We start from the raw sequence: 20298 nt of genomic DNA on the forward strand, positions 1-20298 counted from the left end.
ACTCGATGATCAGAGTCTGGCCTGGATTCTGACTGGTGGATTTGAGGCGATATCAAATGCCCTTGGGCATGAATCTATCAGATTCAACACGCTTTCGACACCAAAGACTATCGAAATTCTTGGACCGTCACATCTTCACGAAACGGCCAAAACCATGTTGTCACAGCGAAAGAGTGTGTCCCAGACCGCGAAGGATAGGGCTGGTCGCTGTTCGATGTGCCTGAGAAAAGCACGAGATCCCATATCGCCGAATTCTGGACATGTCTATTGCCTCGACTGCTTCGAGAGCTACTGTCTATCGGACTATCATAACATCAATAACGGCGTTATAGCTTGTCCGGCTGAAGGGGGCGCCTGTGGTTCCTTGTTCCAGGTCAAGCAACTGCAACAGCTGCTGTCCTCATTCACTTTCGAAAGTCTCCTCATCTCTTCCTTCTATTCTTTCAGATGGCATCACCGCGGAGAGTTGACCTACTGTTCCTCCAGCAACTGCATACAACTATGCCGGGAGGCTCAGGCAGACCCTTTGGAGTTTCCCTGCAAAGTCTGTGACAAGAAAGCACCTCCCTACGTCGTGTCAGGCGATGGAATTAATTTGGAATATGTTCCTAATGTTCCCCATCGCGTGGACAATTTGGGAAGAAATAGTCGTTTGAACGCTAAAACGGTCCCTTCTGCACTCCTAGCGACTTCGATCAACAGCAAGATCGACGTGAAATGTGCTCCTGATGCTTCGTTGCGCGAGGAAAACTTAGGGAATAAGTCTCGACTCATTCCTCAGTCAAAGCCGTTTGTTCCCGTCACTACAAAGGCGCAAGTCGTCAAGAAGAAGCCAAAGTCGCAAAAACCCACGATGAGCAAAGTGGGAAGAACTCCCAAACCCAATCCGAAGGTTGAGGCGGCTCCAAATCAGCCGAAGTCTCAATCGTCTGCAACTTCCAATATGGAAAGGGGTCAAAATCTAAGAAGCCCTCTCAAGGATATTCCCTGTGCATCTAATGCAAGAGGAAACTGTTTGGGGGGCAATAATTGTCCACTGTCGCACGCAAAAGATGCCGATCGAGACACTAGGCTCACAGGTTCTGATCTAAGGGAATCAAAGGCAAGTCATACTTAGTCCCAGCCATGTATCAAGAACTGGATGGCTAATCCGAAACAGGTAAATGCAACCGAGATCGAGATCACACGAGAAGTCCCCGGCGCTTGGGTGACATTTGGGCCGGGAGCAGCAGTGATGAAAGTTGTTATCCAGCAAGAACTACTTGCAGTGAAGATCAGACGTCTCCCGCCGAAGAGCACACCGGAGTTCGTGTCCGAACTTCTCAGCCGTTTCGACATTCACATACCGGCAAATCGCATTCAGACAGCCTCCGACGACGCTCATAGATACACACATGAGATGTCAAGTTTTGCAGTCGTCCACACGGACAACCCAGAGCTGCTTAAAATGATCCTTGACAAACTACACGCGGACGATCGGCCCGATATGAAAGATATTGATCTCTCGAAGTTGATCGTGTTTGCCTGGAATCCTCGAGGTCCAAGGGAGCCCGGCGGCTTTTCGCATCATATCAGCAGCCGAACGGTTATTGTCAATTGGCCAAGGCCTATGCGAAACGTTCAACTCAGGTTCCGCACGAGATCCCCTGCCATCGACTGTGCCAAGCGGTTCAATGAAGGCAACTACAAAGTCTTGGGAGAAAAGGTATCTATGGGATCCCCCCACTTCGGCATTCCTCTTGTCCCGCCGATGACACTACACCGAATGCCGGACATGTACATTGTTCGACTCTTGGTGCCAGTGGAGGCTTCTGCTCAAGACGTCCTGAAAAGCGTGCCTCACGACAAGTTGCCAGACGACCTTGAAATGGAAGACACGAAAATTGATTTGACAGACGACCCTTCCGCAAGGGGATGGCTTGAATCCAGCTTGAAGAGATTTGGAACCCTGGAAACGGAGCTTACCTCGAAGCTTCTCAAGACGACAGGAAGATATGAAGGCGCAGTCAGGTTCAAGAATGAAGCAGACGCAAGACAAGCAATTGCGTGGCTTTGCTGGTTCATGCCGCCATACGACGACAGCGGAAAGAGCTTCACCTCGGCAGACAAGTTTGATTTGGTCAATCTTTACACTGCCACTTACCGATTGTCTCAGAAAGTGCTTGGAGCTGTATGGGAAGATTTCCAGTCGATGCAACGTTCCTTCTCATCCGACAAGAACGGCGTCCAGTTTGACGTTCACTCTCCTTGCAGTCATCCAGAAGAAGAGGAGTTTCTAGTTTTGATTCTGAGCAGCAAAGGTCAGGAATTGATGGCCGAGACCAAGGAGAGAATTGATACGATTCTTGAAGGGCATGCTCTAGGCATGGGGGACGATGACTCTATCATTCGGGAAAGAGTTCTTGGTCTTCAGCACCAGGACATCAAGAACCTTGAATGCCGCACTGGGGTAGCTATTCGACGATTCCCGATATCGAAGGAGGTCAGATTGTACGGCACGAATTCAAAGGTTGACAAATGTCGATCCGCACTGCGTACTCTTGCCGATGGTCCGCAATCACAACAACGAGAGTCTTTGGTATTAGACAAGGGATCTCAAGCCAATGGGGATCGCCCTCCCTGTGGGCTCTGCCACAATGACGCAGAGGCGCTTTTGATGACGAGTTGCCAGCACTCCTTCTGTGCTGACTGCTTCGAAGACTTCTGTCGTTCCATCAAAGCTCGCGACAGCATCAGCATTCTTCGCTGTCCTGGGCAAGCTGGTTCATGCTCAGCTACTTTCAGTCTGACAGAATTGCAGCGTCTTCTCTCATCTTTTGCCTTTCAAGATGTGTTGACATCGTCATTTTCCTCTTATATCTCTAGTCGACCGAATGATCTCCGTCACTGTCCTACAACGGGCTGCACTCAGCTCTACAGAGTGTCACTGGAAAAATCGCCTCCACGGTTCGACTGTAGCGATTGTCACCAGAGCTTCTGTCGTCGATGCCACTCAGACCACCCTGGTGTCAGCTGCATATTGAATAGACACTGGCTTGGACTGGGCCCACCTCCACACATATGCTGGGCTTGTCTCGGCGAAGTCGAGGTGGTAGATGCAGATTACCTTCTATGCCCAGGATGTGGAGTTCGAATTTGTAACTTTTGTTTCAAATTCTTTCCTACCGAACAGGCCTGTGGTGACCACTTGCTTAAGACGCATAGTGTGGGTTGGGATTTTTGGAAGACTGATGAGAGTTTATTAGTGTATTCGGGTCTCGAATGGAACAGCATCTGACGGCCTGGTTGCATGATTCTGAAATTCTCTCCACTGAACACAGCGCCTGCGGGACTGAACTGCCAAGCCTTAATAGTTCTTTCTGCCATCGTCAACTTAATTCGAATTTTGCGCCCGTTTCATGTGTCAACAATCAAGCGCGACTTGCTCGGCTTCAGCCAACTGACCGCCAAGCACCTGGTATCGAGCCGTCGCGCGCGGGCAGGCTAGGCAGCAGCTGACATGCAGCGCCACAGCGCCTGTAGTAAGCGGCACAGCGTCGTGACCAACCCCCTTTAAATATTTCCAACATTTCCACCAAGGACTTAGTCAAGCTTCATTCTCTCCATTGTTCGCTCGAGGCCATTCTTCACCGCATTCTCCACTCGCCAAATCATCATGTCTGAGAACAGCGAATCGATTCGCGACGAGTCCGATGACGAGCCTTGCGAATCAGACTGCGAATGCTGCGATTACCCTTTTCCCTTCCTCAATCTGCCACGCGAAATTCAGTTGAAAGTCGTCCGTGAAGTACCAGACTACTGGACCTACATTTCTTTGCAACAGACCAGCAGCGAAATCAACGAACTGTGTCTTGTGGATAAGAAGATAGTCTTAGCCTATCTGAGAAAAGGTTTGGTCGCTCCCTTCTACGACTACTACGATTTTCACGCCTCTCTCCATCTACCCGAGGGAGCTGTCAAGCAGCCTCCCCCCACCGGGTGGCCGGAGATCACCCTCAAAAGCTTCCGTTCCTTCGGGAAATCCGACTTAGCCATCGAGGTGTTGCGCCATTTACCGTACATTGAGAATCTTGAATACCACGACAATATCAACAACATCGACTACAAGTGCAACGTCATCGACTACTCTGCTTGGAAGCCTGGCGATGAGTATCCCGGTAAAAGCATGGAAGACTACTTTGGATATGAGGAGCCAGTCTCTAAGCACAAGATAGCTATCGCATATGGTTACGAGAGTGGCGGCGTTACTTTCATGTTGGACACGTTGACTGGTAGTGTCTATGAAGAGATAATCAGGTGCACATCAGGGGTAGAGGATGAGCCAGTTGAAGACTACTTTGAGAGCAAAAAGGAGGAGTTTCGGAGTTTCAAATTGATGTTTATCCCAGGCTTCGACCCGCCAGAGAATTTCACCGACGAGAAGTATCCGTATGATGCGGAGAAGATGGAAAAGCAACGCGAGCCACGCTCACCTGACAAATGGATAATGGACACAGATGAAGATGGCCTTTGGATCCGACACCTTTATCGAAAGTTCGGATGGCCATCCCCAGCCTGGAAAAAGGAAGAAGGCATTCAAGCAATCAAAGACTTCGTTGCGCGGAGAGATCAAGAGCATGATCAATACCAACAAGACCTGGGAATGCAAATGAGGCTCCTTGATGCTCAAAGACAGCGGAATGAACAGCAGCATGCAGCTGGCCAGTAAGAAATGAGGGGAACTGGGATTCAATGAGAAATTGGAATTACAGTCTAGGACTTTCTCGACTTGAATGAATGATTGACTTGTCTTTCTGCTGTACTATCGGCACATCTCATCTGCTCGCATAGAGATGTCAGTTCTTCTGCTCCAAGCCCAGGTTGAATCTGAGTCTCCTTGGGTCGGAACAATGAACAGGAGTAATTCAACCTTGATTAAACTCATTCCTCCGGTTGCTTTTCCCCGCACATGTCCCGAAGCAAAATATAACACGATCTTCCCCGCATCCCTCGCCTCCGCATCCCCGGCGGCGAGCCGATCGACCAGATACGATCGGGTCAAGAAAATGGGGATCATCCACTACTCAGCTCATGATTCGTGCGAAATCCACGACACAGAAGGCACAATTTACCACGATGCAACTCTGACTTCCCAAATAGTCGTATTCAATATCAAAGGGCAGGACAACCGGGCGAGAATGCGACCGTTCTGCCGCACTGACTCGGCTGGGAAAACACCGATTTGACGATGCCGATTTAGTATTCAATCCACCGCACCGTCGCGACCAGGGACCAGATGCCGGTGGGATGCCACCTGCGTCTTTAGCTGAGTCGACAGATAAGCTTGTTTTCGACCAATCCAACAGGTTTCAGCTTGACAACTCTCAGCCGTCTCTCGTGCGACACCCTTCGAGGCTACAGCGACTGTTCCAATCAACTCAGTCATGCGTCATATCCTAGCGGCCGGTGTACTATACGGCCTTGTGGCCTCCGCCTCAGCGCAACAGATTGATGGAGCTGGAAAGAAAACATGCACCGTCAAGGCCAGCGGAACCAATGCCACCGATGACGCGCCCGCCATTCTTGATGCTTTCAAGACATGCGGCCGACGTGGGAAGGTCATTTTCGAGCCCACGACTTACTATGTCAACTCGGTCATGAACGTCACCTGGTTGGATGATGTCGAAATTGACCTCCAAGGCACTCTTCTGGTATGTTGCACAGCAGAGCGCCACAGTTAATCCTCTTCTGTCTATGCATCCTCTACAATGTAGATGATGTGACAAGAAGCGCCATACAAGACAATTTCTCCGTGTCTCGTTCAACTGCTGACACAAGCCCGGTCGCAACTTTCAGTGGAGTACGAACATCTCGTACTGGCTCGCAAACTCTCTGGACGTCGGTTACCAGAACCAATCTACCGCCTTCATCCTCGGCGGCAACAACGTGCGCATCAACGGCCACGGAACGGGAACTTTTGATGGCAACGGTGACTATTGGTATCAGTGGATTCGCCAGCAACCCAACACGTCCAACTATCCTGGCCGACCGCACGCCCTCACCCTCAATGGGCTGAAGAACTCCGTCGTTCATGGAGTTAATTTCCTCAGGAGTCAGATGTGGTATGTGTTTTATCAGAGATTCGGCCGCCTGTATCGGAGTTTTCAAGTGACTGACATCGGGCAGGACTATGTCCATCATCTACTCCCACAACGTCGAGCTGGACAGCATACTTGTCAACAACACTGGCAACCGATATCAGAGCTGTAAGTATTCAGGCGTGAATTGACCAGTTACGGACAAGATCATGATTTCTAAACAAGTATTTCTAGCCAACACGGATGGAGCCGACACAATCCGATCATCAAACATCAAGTTCAACAACTGGACAGTCTACAGTGGAGATGACAGTATCTCACTGAAGGCGAACAGCACCGATGTCAGCATTACAAACTCGAAGTTCTATAACGGACTGGGCATTGCGTTGGGAAGCATTGGGCAATACAACGGCCAGTTCGAGACTATTGAGAGGTTGAACGTCAAGGACTGCTACTTCGACAACACCCTCCATGCCGTCTGTCTTCACATCACAACGTATGGCCAGACAACTCATCTAACATAACTCACAGGTATACTTCAAGACTTGGACTGACGATCAGAATGGCTACCCTCCTAATGGTGGCGGTGGTGGACTTGGCTGTGCGTTTTTCCCAGTGATCTGTGAACAGAGCTGACTTGTCACTAGTTGCGTCGGATATGTCATTCAAGAACTTGACTGTGAAGGGCATGCGTGGCGCCGCCGTAGCTATCTCCCAGTGTACGCGCTTCAGTGGTGCCCCCGGCGTGGGCAACTGCACCAACTCGCAGTTCCAGATTCGCGACATCACCGTCGATGGTATGTCTGGCACAACGAAGTCTTCCCGAGTCGCGAGTCTACAGTGCAGCGCCGTGGCACCATGCACCAACATTGCGCTCTTCGATGTCGACCTTCGCTTCGACAATGGCACAGCTGCGGCGTCTTACCTCTGTGGGCACGCTGAGAACCCGCTTGGCTTTGAGTGCACCGGCACTCCTTGCGTGGGAGGAAGTGCCACGGGAGAATGTTGAATTCTGCTGGCAATTATTTAGCTGCGAGCTTTTACATGTATCTGGAGAAACCCTTGGTCTGCTTGGTCGGTCACACTAAAGTCCGTGTGCGAGATGAATCAATTCCGAGACTTCCGAGCTGCAATTTGAGATGTGATATGAGAATCTTCCATGAAGCCCGTCCGGACCGACCGTAGGCAACTACACCGCTGCCGTGAGGTCCGGACGGTATCTCACTAGTCTCAGCATCCCCGAGCAAGACCCAATGTCTTCATGTCTACTCAACGCTGTGGAGATTAACCCGGAAAGTAGTCAGTCATCGTCATTTTCTTCTGTATACCCTCCTTGAAAGGGGAAGACTTGAATATTTCGAGCCCCATATAGCCTTGGAAGCCCCTTCGTAACCATTGCTCACGAAGCAATGGTTACTGTTACTCAAGAATACTCGTATTCAATGGCCCTTCATCTCTCAATGGTCATTCGTTTCTGAGTTTCGGTAAAGAAACTAGCTCACCGGCACGCACAAACCACTAAATGACTCGTGAGTCGTGGCATCTCGGGCCGCAACTATCGCGAGCTTAGTCCCCATCCATGATCCACGCCAAGCACGTACTCCCGTGTTTTGGTCTGGATTTTGACTTTCAATCTACAAAGCTTGGCATTCGCACAACGTCAAAATAAGCGCATCGCTCACGTCGAAGGGACTGACTCAGCCACCTGGGCTTCAACCGGGGCTGTTGCGAGCGTCTGCAATGTCAGTAATATCGGTGCAGGCTTCCCCAGTCCACGGAACGCGGGTGTAAGAGCCTTTTTCACGATAGTCTTGTAGGGCTGTAAATGGAGGGGCTTTGGAGTACGCAAGCTCATCGTACGAGCCCGTGGCGCTAAGTAAGTTGCGGCATGTTATTCGCAAAAGTAATGAGACTTCCTGTTACCCAATTGACAACTTGAATTATTGCGGAGCTGGAACTTAGATGAACTAAGATTCGCCTGACCCTCCACTGGATTTGTCTGGTACTGGTAGCCGTCTTTCGGGAGGCACCCAAGACAGAACATACAACCCTTGTTCGGGGAGCGCTGTCCGCCAAGTGGAAGGAATTTATTTCGCCACACAAAGCCATACGGGATCATTAGAACCATAGTGTTGTCCGTCAAATCCAAACATGATGTCTCACCAAGTGTTGTCATCTGCAAACCACTTCGTGTCGCTGTTGTTAAACATTCTTCCCCAGCTGTCTCACCCTCATCAAATCCGTCGAAATAAGCCTGGTTTGAAGGCCGCTGATCAATGGAAATCCCCTTTTTCCATCAATGATTTGCCGTCTCCATTGCCACCAACACCATCAAAAGGGGGTTGGCGCGTGCCAAGACACGGAAACCTCACGTTTCTTCTTGTCTTGGCCGATGGGCTATCATCTTTTGGTGAGGCTTGGCAAGGGTTGGGGTGCAGCAAAAACGCGGCGCCTGTCCCCTTTTAAACCTGCATGCTTGACTCAAAGGTCTTGGCATCGTCCGTCCAATTTTACGGCTTTTCGTAACGCCGTTCGCGCCCATCCCCAATCCGGAGGCAAGCGCCGAAACCGCCCAACCATGGGGTCGGAGCACATCAGCCGGTAGGTGACAATGATCTACCGAGACAATACCCCGGACCCATCATCTTTTTCAGTGGGCACCTGCGGCTTGGTGAGGTTGTCCACGGCTGTTCTCCTTTTCTTCACCAGCCATCGGAGGTGATTTGGCATGCGTGCATATGCTGATTAGACTCAGTTTTAGCTGCATAGGTGGGTTGTTCTAGCGCTTGTCCAGTCCCGTTGTCTATCACGCCTGCGTTGCATGATGGCATCAACATGCTGTTGGGCCTTGGATTGTGCACCTGCCCTTTACAGACATTCAGTCAGATCGCTTCCACACCTCGGACTAAGGTGTTTCCTTATGGAGAACCTATCCGACCGACAACACCTTCTCGGCTGGATCCAGTTGGTGATTCGCTTGCCGATTCAATGATACCACTGACGCGATAGCCATCTCCCGTGTCTCTCTGCCACTAGCAATAGAACGACCCTGGTCTCTGAGATCTTGGCGTTGAATCCAACGTGGGGCCCTGGACAACATCGGACGGTCTAGACAATAGAATTGGAGATCGAAAGAAAACCCCTGTCGCCGTTCCTCAGAACCCTCTTGTGATAATCCAACCATACCAGTAGAGGCTCTGGTGCAGAGCCCGTTCGGGCAGTCTCCACCCCCAAAGACACCCTCGACCACACCTTGAAGGGGGCTGTGCTGGAAAGTCGCTCTCGCCTTCCTGGAGGTATTGGGTAGATTATCTGCCAAGCCTTACGAGTTCCCAGAATGCGGCCATCGTCTGTTCTCATTGGGAGTTGTTGCCGTAGGACATGGGAGGCTCAAGGACTACTGGTGTCTGTCCACCACGCGACCGCCACATTTGCGGGGCTCAAACGTCGCCCTCATGGACCCCAGGAGTACAGGTGAAGTCGGAAAAGACAAGATGCATCCACCTATCAGAAGAGGCAGGGACCATCTTCGACTACCGAGACTAGGTTGGCGTCTGTCAAGGTCAGAGATATCATTGGCCACGGATGGAGAAGTTCGGTACATGACGATCAAGGGTTCCTTGGAGTTTGCGGCAGCCCACCCACGTCCTCGGGCGAGCGTCCGAGCCTGGGGCGTCTCCCAATGTTTATTTCTTCTGGGACATGGCGGTGATGATGTTTGGTAATTCCACCAAGGAGATTCATCATTCCTCGCCCCTGAACAACTTGCTATGATGATAGGCCACGGGATCACGGGATGCTGCTCCCAGTAAGTGGTACAGTCTAGACTCTTACGATCTATGTGAAACTCCCTTACCGCCATAGTATCTTGGGTGACTCCTGAGAATGATTATCGTGATAGCTGTGGGATTCCTGACGGAACTATAAGTACGACGTGAATCTTCATCGTTCTCCCATCCGTCTTCCCTCCTCATCCCGCTCACTCAGGACAATCACATAGCTGCCTCTCAATATCTTCCACTCAGCTTTATCACGCAAATCACATCCAAAATGCAGACCAAGGTTCTTGTCTCCGCCATGCTGGCCGGCCTCACCGCGGCTCAGACTCTCAACATCCCCACCCGCAGCGGTTCCATCGTTTCCCTCTCTGCTCCCAGTGTCATCTCTGGAAGCAAGGACATGGGCAACAAGGAGTTCGATCGTGGTCGCGCCTGTGACACCGACGCCGACACTGGCAGCGACTCCGCCGTCTTCATTCTCGAGAATGGCGCCACCCTGAGCAACGTCATCATCGGTGTGAACCAGCTGGAGGGCGTCCACTGCAAGGGCGCCTGCACCCTGAAGAACGTCTGGTTCCGCGACGTCTGCGAGGGTAAGATAGCCTCCATAAGATTCGTAACCGAGCCATTCAACTAACTCCCACTCGCAGACGCTATCTCCGCCCTCGGCACTGGTGACGTCCTCATCCAGGGCGGTGGCGCCCAGAACGCTGTCGACAAGGTCGTCCAGCACAACGGCCGCGGCACCGTCACCATCGACGGCTTCACCGTCGTCACCGCCGGCAAGCTCTACCGCGGCTGCGGCGACTGCACCAACAACGGCGGCCCCCGCAACGTCATCGTCAAGAACGTCAAGGCCAAGAGCGTCAAGGAGCTCGTCGGTATCAACTCCAACTACGGTGACGTCGCCACCATTTCCAACACCTGCGGCTCCAGTGTCTCCAAGGTCTGCCAGGAGTACAAGGGCGTCAACAAGGGCTCTGGCGAGAGCAGCAAGGTCAGCACCACTGCCAACTGCAAGGGCCAGACTTCTCTGTCCGCCTGCTAAGCGGCTTGAACCTTGGTGTCTGGTCGATCTTTCTGCATCATACTTGAGCGTGGAGTCTGGGGGAGCTTATCCCTTCAGCGTGTATTTACTTCTGCGCCGTGGTCTTGTTGGCTGATGCCTCTCTGACCGGGTGCCTTCCATGTACATAGTAGCTTCGCCGATAGGCCCGAACATAACAGCTGAATTGTTTTCAATCGACTCCATATGCTGTGAAAATAGTAGACTTCCAACTTGCTCAGCCAAAATTACATGTGCTTCGAGACAGGGGTCGGCGACCGAGGTGAAGTCCCCGGTTCCACTGGCTTACTCAACAGCAAAACATTAGATACTCCCTGAAAGGTCGAACTTGTACACGTCTTTTGACGGAGCTTTTTGCCCGGTTGTAGATCGAAGATGTGTGGGTTTGAAATGCGTTTATCAGACGGGTGGCTCCCCATTGCCCACAATTCGACCCATTTGTCGACGTCAAGTGGGAACCGACGATGCGGACGTTGCCGCGGCGTCAGTGACGATACATTTACGCAACTTTGCGTCACTCAAATTACAGTGAGTTCAATTTGATAACACATCGAGACTATCGAGACTATTTTAAAAAGCCTTTACAATGATAGTTCCAGGAAATCCTTCACATTACATCTATCACATTCGACCAAACTTCCACGCAGCGATCAAACTTCCCGTTCCCAAATCGTTACAGTCAACCCTGTTTACATAAATCCTTGGAGCGTTTATAATGCCTCAATACAACAACTCTCAAGCCGACACTCACAGTATGTATTGGCAGACTACCTACGCATCCCAGTACTAATTGTAAAGCAGAGGACCCCTCAAGCAAGCATGAAGCCAAGGAGATGATGGCCCAGCAGCAGAGGGAGGAGAGAATAGAGCACTCTAAGAAGGGTGCGAACACGGGAAAGCCCCCGGGAGTTCCGGAATATGTTGCGCGCAAGGAGCACGCCGCTGATGTGCAGCACTGAGTTATCTGGGACAAATGATGATGTATGAGCACATGATCTTACAGCACATGGATATGTCAACGGTCTAGCTAAGGCTATTTACGCCGAGTCAAAATACATGGCACGACTCAGTTTTGTATCTACGACGAACGAATTTGAAGCAAATTCAAATGTACTTCCATTACCACAGAATCTCAAAGTCTGTGATGCCCAGTCCTCTGCACGCTACTACTCCTCATGTATCATCCTCAATCTGTTACTACAAGAATACCCAACAAATTTCCCATCAGGACGCTTCGACTAATTGGCGATCGCGGAATACCGGTCCTGTTCTTGTGTCAGTTCGGCGTCTCACATTGTGGCTAACATCGGAGAAGGGAACAGGGTCCATACCAAAAGTCGGATGTACCAGCATGCTATCAGCAAGAGCATCGAAGGAGTTGGGAACCACCCACTCCATAAGCCTGTCCCAGTTGACGCATTCATGGGGACTGGTCAAGTTTCCGATCGGCCGAAGACCAGTGGAGTTCCACTTCATGGCGATCAGCGTTGTGTCACCTTGACACATCACTGCCTCTCGAAGCATATGGAGACAATGATCTGGAGGTTTCATCAGAAGCATGATCTTGAGCAAGCTACGAAAGCTAGGAGCCGGAGTTGAGGTTTCTCACCGTTGTGCTCGGCGAGTCTCTCTTGCTCGTGACTTGTCAACTTGCTGAAATTGTAGTATTCTGGGTGCAGGGCGTGATACAGGTTTTTCTAACGGATTGAATTAGTCGACTGGCACATTTTGAAACATGATCTGAAGCAAGCATACCAGGCAGTGCAAGTGATGGTAGACCATGATAGATCCAAAGTAACCACCTCCGGGGAGTTCGATACCCTCGTCCACGCGACCAAGTTCTTCCATTGTATGTTTCGGAAATCGAATGTTCTGATCTTTAGAAAGACCGTTAAACTATGGATCAGATGATTCAGGGTGGCAACTCACGTGCGAGAATATTATGCCAGTTTCTGTCCACCTCCGCGTCAGGCTCAGTGAAATACGTGACGTTCTGGAGTCCCTTCTCGAATTGGTAGAACTCGCGAAATTCATACTGGAGGAATCCATCGACGATAGCTGTAGGACCGATTAGCAACGGACTTGACGGTGCGCAGTGTGAACTGACAATCCATGGCCCTGGTGCCCTGCATACGACCAGCTCTGAATATGTGCGCAGATATCTGGATCAGAGCCGCCGAATACAAGATCAGAACAGCCAGAACACAAAGGGACTTGAAGAGAAGTGAACATGATCCAGATCTTCTCTTGACAAGGCCCTCCCGCATCAACGTTGTCTCTTCGCTGTAAGACCGGTCGCTGGATTCATCGCTCGGGTGCACCCGATTGTACGTCGCTTTTTCGATTACAGGAAGCATGTTGAGTCGCTGAAAATGCCAAAGATCGTATCAGAATGAACAAAACATAAACAAATACTGTTTAGAGAGGAATGAGACCACAAACGTAGAGACAATTAGAAGAAGGTCTGATGTTGAGACAGCGGAGAACGTCGAGGGTGAACCACCCCTTCTTTCTTATGCGGGCCAACGTGTGCTCGCAAAAGATTGTAAGTGCAGATCCCACGAGCATGGCCTTTCATTTCATACTGTCTTGATATGTCGACGAAGCGCTCTTACCGTGCCGCAAAAACGGGGCCAACTTGACGAACGGGGAGAAGGACTCAGCTCACATGGATTCTACAGGGGAAATTCGCACTCCGGGCCTCCCCTCGCAGCGGTTGCGACATATTTGCTGCATGGACACAAAGAGGCTCGAGCAAGTGGATCTAATACGGTAAATTACCCCGATGAAAAAGGCAAAGAGAGGCTGTTGGATGTAGTTGCAGAAATAGATCCAACAGAGTTGTGAAGCATCGCTTCGGTTGAAAACTCTTGGAGACGAAGTCTGATTCGAGCGGAAAGAAAACCCATGCGTTCGAGGGGCGGAAAACAGTGGTAGGACAAGACATCTATGCGCCTCGAGCTCAAAATAGCAAGAGATTACTGTAAGTTAATCAAAATGTATCAACCGAGAGGCAAACATTCAATGTCGTTGTCAGGCAGGTGACCGGGGAACATGGGAGAAAGCGGGGCAGATGCACTTCGCAACACACACGCGGTGAGTCTGGCCAGACTCTGCTTTAGCCGACATTTTGCAGTCCCAAGAGGTGCAACCGAACATACAGGACTGTAAGGTAAAAAGTTGACAGGTTATTCGAAGAGATGACGCAGTAGGCGTATGGCCGATGCATATATAATATTCAAACCCATCTCAGTCAAGGTGTTTATCAGACCGCAGGGACTTGTTCATTTCATACTCTCAAAGCTCACATCTCACTTTTTGCACATCAAGCGTTATTGTCAACCATTGTCTCAATTGCTAAAAGGCGCCGAAATGAAGGTCTCCGTCATCGTTCTCGTATCTGGCCTCTTGGCCTGTGTCAATGCTCTTCCTATGACAGGCAAGCAATGAGCTCAACTCTTGTGCAGAATCGCCAATGTCTAACTCTCTAACTAGGTCGAAAGATCGCCTTGGACGCGCCTGCTGCGGTTGCGCGGGCTGAAGTGGACGCCGACTTGGCTTATAACAAGCCTTCCGCTGCTGCCCGAGCTGAAGTGGACGCCGACCTGGCTTATAACAAGCCTTCCGCTGCTGCCCGGGCTGAGGTGGATGCTGATCTTGCTTACAACAAGCCTTCCGCTGCTGCGCGGGCGGAAGACGCCGACCTGACTTACAACATGCCTTCCGCGGCTGCCAAGTAGTGACGCAAGTTGAATCCGTTGGGTTAGGATTATGGCCGGTTTTTCTCGGATGCGATAAATAGAACCGAAACATGTGCTGAAGCTAGTTTCAATATTGTAGTCACTGATTCACGACCATCAAAGTGACAGGCGTTGCATGTCGTGTGCATGTTCCTAGATTCCTCCAAGACATGCCCTTTTCTGTGGTCTCCTGGCCCAAAGCCTTCAAATCGCCGTTTGATCTACAGCCATTCAAAGTGGTAGTCATGCATGCACATTTACGTGGTTCAAGTAGGCAAACCTTCTAGGAAAACATCCGTCAAATGCAGGCGGCGTACTTGCCACATTCTATTTCTCGCTCGTCCCTCGGCAAATCTTTCAATACCTAAGGAAGGGCGGTGCACTTTAGAACTTGCATGAATTCAGTGCCAACAAACATTCGAGATTAAGCTTATCACTACTACGTCTTGATTCTCTAGAAAAACCAATCTGTACGATGAACTCGATTACCTGCAGACTCTAAAAAGACATCATCATTTTCCCTTCGCTGCTTCCAACTTCCATGTCTCCATGTCACGGTAGATTGTGCCGTTGTCCACGTATCGATCATAAAACCAACGGATCGACTGCCTAAAAGCTCCAAACACCCTTCCCACATTGGCAGTTGCAAACCGCGACGAGCCATATTGTGACATCTCCGGATCGCTTGGTCTTACCATTGCTTTTGGATCGAAGGACACATCCAAAAAGTTACCGCCGGTGTAGATCTCGCCCAGTCTATCTTCGTCCAGCCGGCGGATCGCGATCCTATGCTTGTAGTCACCTTGAACGGCTGTCTGGATAAAGAACACACTGCCTGTGATCCGGCGCGCTGCAACCTCTGCGCGGTGGTGTTCCATGCACCGCTCGATGCGCTCGCTATCGCTGGTGTCCTCTGGAAGGGGCAGCCCGATGACTTCGATGCGGTATCGGTACTTGGGGTGCTCAAGGTACGCTTTGTCCAAGGCGTCGAATCTCGTGTGCGCAAGTGTGTAGATCTTCTCGGCCGTGTCTCGGACGTGGTAAGCGAACACGGCTTCGGGCAAGGTGTGGTAAACTCGGATGACCCAAAGCGGTATGTTTGAAAGATCAGGTCCTGCGGGCGACCTCACGTCTTTGTCAGTGTAGGCCCATACTGCAAAACAAGGTCTTCCGTCGTGGCAAGGAGCTTCAACCACGACAGATTGAGGAGGAGGGGGCAAACGAGGAGATGGAGGGGGAGTGGGCCACGTCGGCTTTCTCGCAAGTCGAATTTTCGCAATATCAACCTCCTCCTTTTCGCCCTTCAAGAAGCGCTTAAGTCCTTCATACGCAGATTTGACAGGCATTGTAACTGTTCGGTATGTATCAAGTAACGTGAGCCGGCTAGTGACTTTCGAAGGCGTGCTTTCCAGAAGACGCCTAGACTTATTTGAAGAGGAGGAATGGGAGTGGTTATCGTGTTTTTGTGTTGCTGCTGGATTGTATAGTTGAGATAGATGATAAAAGCTCGAGGTTGTGTCTGGAATAAATAGGCAATCCGAAAATTTCGCTCGGGGTGCCTTTGAACAATTCCAGTTGTTTTCTCTGGGGATCTCAACTCTTGTCCCTTTGTAGTATAACAATAACAGCTACCCTTTATTGACACAATGAAGAATAGCAACACTGCCAGGCTCCCTTTGACGTTCTTGATTATGTTACAAAACTTTTGTGAGAATAAGGCGCCAGGTCTTTCATCACAACAAGCGCTTTCTACTTACAGTTCGCTGTCGTTGTTCTCTTCCAAAGCCATAGCCCAACTGTTCAAAAGCATAGTGACGCTAAGTTTCTCGACACGCAAGTCTTCAAAGTTGTTGCAGACCAAACAAAGCATACGAGATCGGTTCATGTTTCTGACGTATATGCAACATACACTCATCGCCTGTTTCGAAGTTGGCGAGACATACCCAACAGATGTGTGCTCCGCATCTGCAAATCATGTGGTTGCAGCCAGACCACTTCTCGATAGGCGCGTGGCACTTGGGGCAGTCTTTGACCCCAAGCTTCCGCTTGCACCTTCGCAGTTTCTTTTCGTCCCCCCTGGCAATCTTGTCCCGACGTTCCGCACAGGATATTGCGGGATGAGAGTTGTGGCATGAAGGGCATGTCGCTTTGCCGCAGCTCGGACATTCAAAATATCTTGGGTTCTCGGTGGAACTGACTCGGTAAATGTATCCGCAATCTGCCGTAGGACAGTACCGGAGTTCCTCGGGACGCTTGTTGACATATGATTCGGCTGATGACGCGAGGAGTTGTTCGAACGCCACTGATGGGAGATATTGTGCGAGTTCATCAAGGCCGATAACGGATCTGCAAAGGCCATTATTGCCTATACAGGCCACTTTGAAGCCTCCAGTATTTGTATCTCCTGCTCGACAAAAGTTCTGGAAGCAGTCCAAGCAGTAGACATGACCGCACGTCGTCGTCAGGAACTGGTCAGGCTCGGTCCAGCACACGGAACATGGTCTCTCAACCGCATCTCTGAAGGTTGACCTCTGAGAAATCATTTCTATGGCTCGTTCGTAAGAGGAGATTGGCCCTGCGATATTAATTTGGGAAGGCGGCCAGACGGACTTATACCTCACAGTGTCTTGACCAAGGGCTTCGCAGAGAGCCTTGAAACCTCCTCTGATGGCCCAATTAAAGGCATTTGCGTTGAGAGCAATAGGGTGGACGGCTGTGAAATTGTTTTCAAAACTCAGGAAAAGAGCTTCGTTGGCTTTTTTGATATTTTCAGGCCGGCCGTATAGCTTGATCTCTTTGCTGACTGGGAGACAGTGAAATGCTACACCACAGTCCTTTGCAATCTGATCGAGAATCCGGTTTCGGAAGGCCTTATCGTCAAAATACGGACTCCAGACCGGGCTGTCGGTGTCCGCAGAGTAGGAAATGACCTTACCAGCAAATAGGCCATCCATTGCTTGTCGTTTCCTCTCCAGAGCATCAAGATTGTCGCTTTCCAACCACAGTATGGTGTGTTCTTCCGTGTTGCAAAATGTTTGAAATTTGACCTGGGCATCTCTGTGGTCATGACGGTTCTTTACCTCGTTGATAAGACTCTGGAAAACTCGGGTCGAAAGCTTGTAGCTCGTGGAGTGAATTTGCTTCACACTGAGTAGCCCAGACGAGTTGAAAGGGAGAGGGGTTCTGTCAAAGGTCTGGGCTGCTCGCTTGGCGTCGTCTGCTCTTTCAAACCAAGCCACTGATTCCAACATACGATCTTCGTCGTCTGACCCGAGAGAAAGCCGTGTTTCCAACTCGCCGACGGCTGCCAGCATAGCTTCCACCATTGCAAGCTCGGTTTTTTCGCATGCAAAGTCAGATCCGTCGCGGTCCTTTGGCCAAGAGCACTTAATCTTCCGACTAGTCACAACGTGAAAGTCCTCTTTTTCCATAATCGGATCTATCTCTTCGGTGACAACTTTAATCCCTGAAAACACGCCGTGTGCCTTCTTCTTCTCAAAGTTCGCGCGCAAAAGTTCCGCAAACCCAGGGACTCGGCCGTTGACAACAGCGTACTTGAGCCCCGAGTCTTGGGATCTCAGTTTGATGGACGTGAGAGGGACATGGAAGCCCCTTTGTTCTAACAGTAATTGAACTGCCGTCGTACTGCATGGTCCCACAATGTTGAGAATGACGGCGGTTGAGTTGTCAGGTAGAGTAACATCACAGACCGATGCCCCGGCGCCGAAAGTGAAGGTTGCTCCGAGCAACTGTCGTGTGCGCGAATCGGTTTTGGTGGACAGCTGCGCGATTAAGTGAGCTTTTGCGATAGTCTGATGCAACCGAAATGTAGTGTGATACTCACAGTATCCTCTTCTGGGTCCCCATGGGGAAGGCGGCACTCACTTCCCCTGCGACAACGCGCCTGCGTAGGCCGAACACGTGCGAATTGGTCCAACGGCACGTCAACGTGTGGAATACTGCACTCCTCCCCAAAGCGACAGGACCCTCTCGAGAAAAGCCTGCAGAGGTTCATGGCAGTTTTCTTGAACAGGCTCTTGTCATGACTGAACTCGCAGTCATCACCTTTGGCGCATCGCCCCCGACGACAATCCCGGCATAGTTGACCGTTCTCCAGAGACGATTCATTTGGAGACAAGGTGTTACCCCCGCGAGGGTTGTCGTGCGTGTGTACCATGTCTCTGACTCGAGACGAAAGGAGTTTGACCATGCTGAGTACAGCAGTTACCTGAACAGAGGTGGATAGGCTGACAACAACAGAGATTTTCCCCTCTGCAACCCTGAGTGCTGGACCAAAAACGCGGCACGTTACCTGAAGAACATACAGGGCTTGAAAACAAGAGGCACGTGAGGCGGAGGTGCGATGTTTTTAAAAAGCTAGACTTCACAGGCGCGTTTCATTGGCCTTCTTTATAGGAACCTCTTGGGCTTTTATCCTCCGGGTTGCTTAGCCATCATTGAGTTGCACCTTGCACCTGTGACCTTTAGATCCTTCACAAACAATTGGACTGATCAAAGCGCCAAGCAGCCACACTCAAGGCTCAGATCGTAGTTCGAAGTCGGGCGGGCTGCGATCGTGCCAGACGTGTAACATCCCATGGTTTTGCATATCTGACGAAGGCTTAGTATGTAGTATCTACATGCAACTTCACGCAAAGGAATTACATAGTCAAGGGCGAAGTACAAAGGTTCGTCAATGGAGCGATAGCACAGAGAGCGACAGAGAAGACGGCAGATAAGGGGGCAGAGAGAACAACAGACAGGACGCCAGGGAAGGTGGTTAGGAGAGGGCGACAGGAGAGGGCGACAGGAGAGGGCGACAGGAGAGGGCGACAGGAGAGGGCGACAGGAGAGGGCGACAGGAGAGGGCGACAGGAGAGGGCGACAGGAGAGGGCGACAGGAGAGGGCGACAGGAGAGGGCGACAGGAGAGGGCGACAGGAGAGGGCGACAGGAGAGGGCGACAGGAGAGGGCGACAGGAGAGGGCGACAGGAGAGGGCGACAGGGATAGCGATAGAGCTGGCGGTAGAGAGGACGGCAAGAAGGACGAGAGAGGGGTATGCCAGAGGCACAGTGTGAGAGAGCCACACTTTTCTGAATAGCTTCAATAATTGGATGGCGTGATCATGCAAGGTTGCTACGGCAAAGTAAGACGCAAGCCACAATGGAAGGCGCCGGTTATCCAGTGGGGTGCATCACGGAATGGAAGCATATAATACACATCTACGCACATCTACACACATTGACAAGCATCATCACATCACATTGCATAGGTTAGGGAACGTTTGTTTGGCGGTGGTGGTTGTGGTTTGTATTGTTGGGCCAAAAGAAAGAAAAAAAAAACCCCGAAGGGGAAAAAAAAAGAAAAAAACCCCGAAGGGGAAAAAAACCTGTCAGAGGGAGGGTGGGTGTGAGACTACCAAAGGCATGGCCTGGGTAACTCTCGAGTGCGGCGGCCGGACGCCCTGTGACATCGTCAGGAATCAATTGCTTTCCGTCAGAGTTGCCATTGTTGTAATGGTAGTTGTTGGCGGCGTCGTCCGGCATTGTTTGTGGTGGTTGTGGTTGTGGTTGTTTGTTTGCGCGCACCTCCATCCTTTCCTCCCCGCGATCCCGGCTGTTGTCTTGTGTGGGCT

The 20298-nt window shown here is 50.8% G+C and overlaps 5 protein-coding genes across 5 annotated transcripts; 3 read left to right on the plus strand and 2 right to left on the minus strand.

Annotated features, from left to right (window-relative positions):
• Positions 1-3655: 3655 nt before the first annotated feature.
• CGCS363_v010641 (uncharacterized protein) lies at positions 3656-4708 on the plus strand (the record flags this gene model as incomplete). Its single annotated transcript, XM_036642490.1, has 1 exon — positions 3656-4708. The coding sequence occupies one exon, from the start codon at positions 3656-3658 to the stop codon at positions 4706-4708; it is 1053 nt and encodes a 350-aa protein (XP_036491554.1).
• Positions 4709-5423: 715 nt separating this feature from the next.
• Positions 5424-7086, plus strand: rgxB-0 (Alpha-L-rhamnosidase rgxB; the record flags this gene model as incomplete). The annotated part of the gene is made up of 6 exons (XM_036642491.1): positions 5424-5690; positions 5818-6101; positions 6166-6245; positions 6312-6553; positions 6609-6678; positions 6725-7086. 6 exons carry the CDS (start codon positions 5424-5426, stop codon positions 7084-7086), a joined length of 1305 nt encoding a protein of 434 aa, XP_036491557.1.
• Positions 7087-10127: 3041 nt separating this feature from the next.
• plyE-1 (putative pectate lyase E) lies at positions 10128-10904 on the plus strand (the record flags this gene model as incomplete). The annotated part of the gene is made up of 2 exons (XM_036642492.1): positions 10128-10449; positions 10507-10904. 2 exons carry the CDS (start codon positions 10128-10130, stop codon positions 10902-10904), a joined length of 720 nt encoding a protein of 239 aa, XP_036491556.1.
• A 1242-nt stretch (positions 10905-12146) lies between these two features.
• Positions 12147-13279, minus strand: cctO-0 (Cyclochlorotine biosynthesis protein O; the record flags this gene model as incomplete). Its single annotated transcript, XM_036642493.1, has 6 exons — positions 12147-12187; positions 12254-12460; positions 12532-12619; positions 12678-12799; positions 12852-12980; positions 13030-13279. The coding sequence occupies 6 exons, from the start codon at positions 13277-13279 to the stop codon at positions 12147-12149; spliced, it is 837 nt and encodes a 278-aa protein (XP_036491551.1).
• Positions 13280-15174: 1895 nt separating this feature from the next.
• CGCS363_v010645 (uncharacterized protein) lies at positions 15175-16008 on the minus strand (the record flags this gene model as incomplete). The annotated part of the gene is made up of 1 exon (XM_036642494.1): positions 15175-16008. One exon carries the CDS (start codon positions 16006-16008, stop codon positions 15175-15177), a length of 834 nt encoding a protein of 277 aa, XP_036491550.1.
• Positions 16009-20298: the final 4290 nt, after the last annotated feature.

The sequence above is a fragment of the Colletotrichum siamense genome (genome assembly GCF_013390195.1).
Source record: "Colletotrichum siamense strain Cg363 chromosome Unknown KSG_Cg363_contig07, whole genome shotgun sequence".
Taxonomy (NCBI): domain Eukaryota; kingdom Fungi; phylum Ascomycota; class Sordariomycetes; order Glomerellales; family Glomerellaceae; genus Colletotrichum; species Colletotrichum siamense.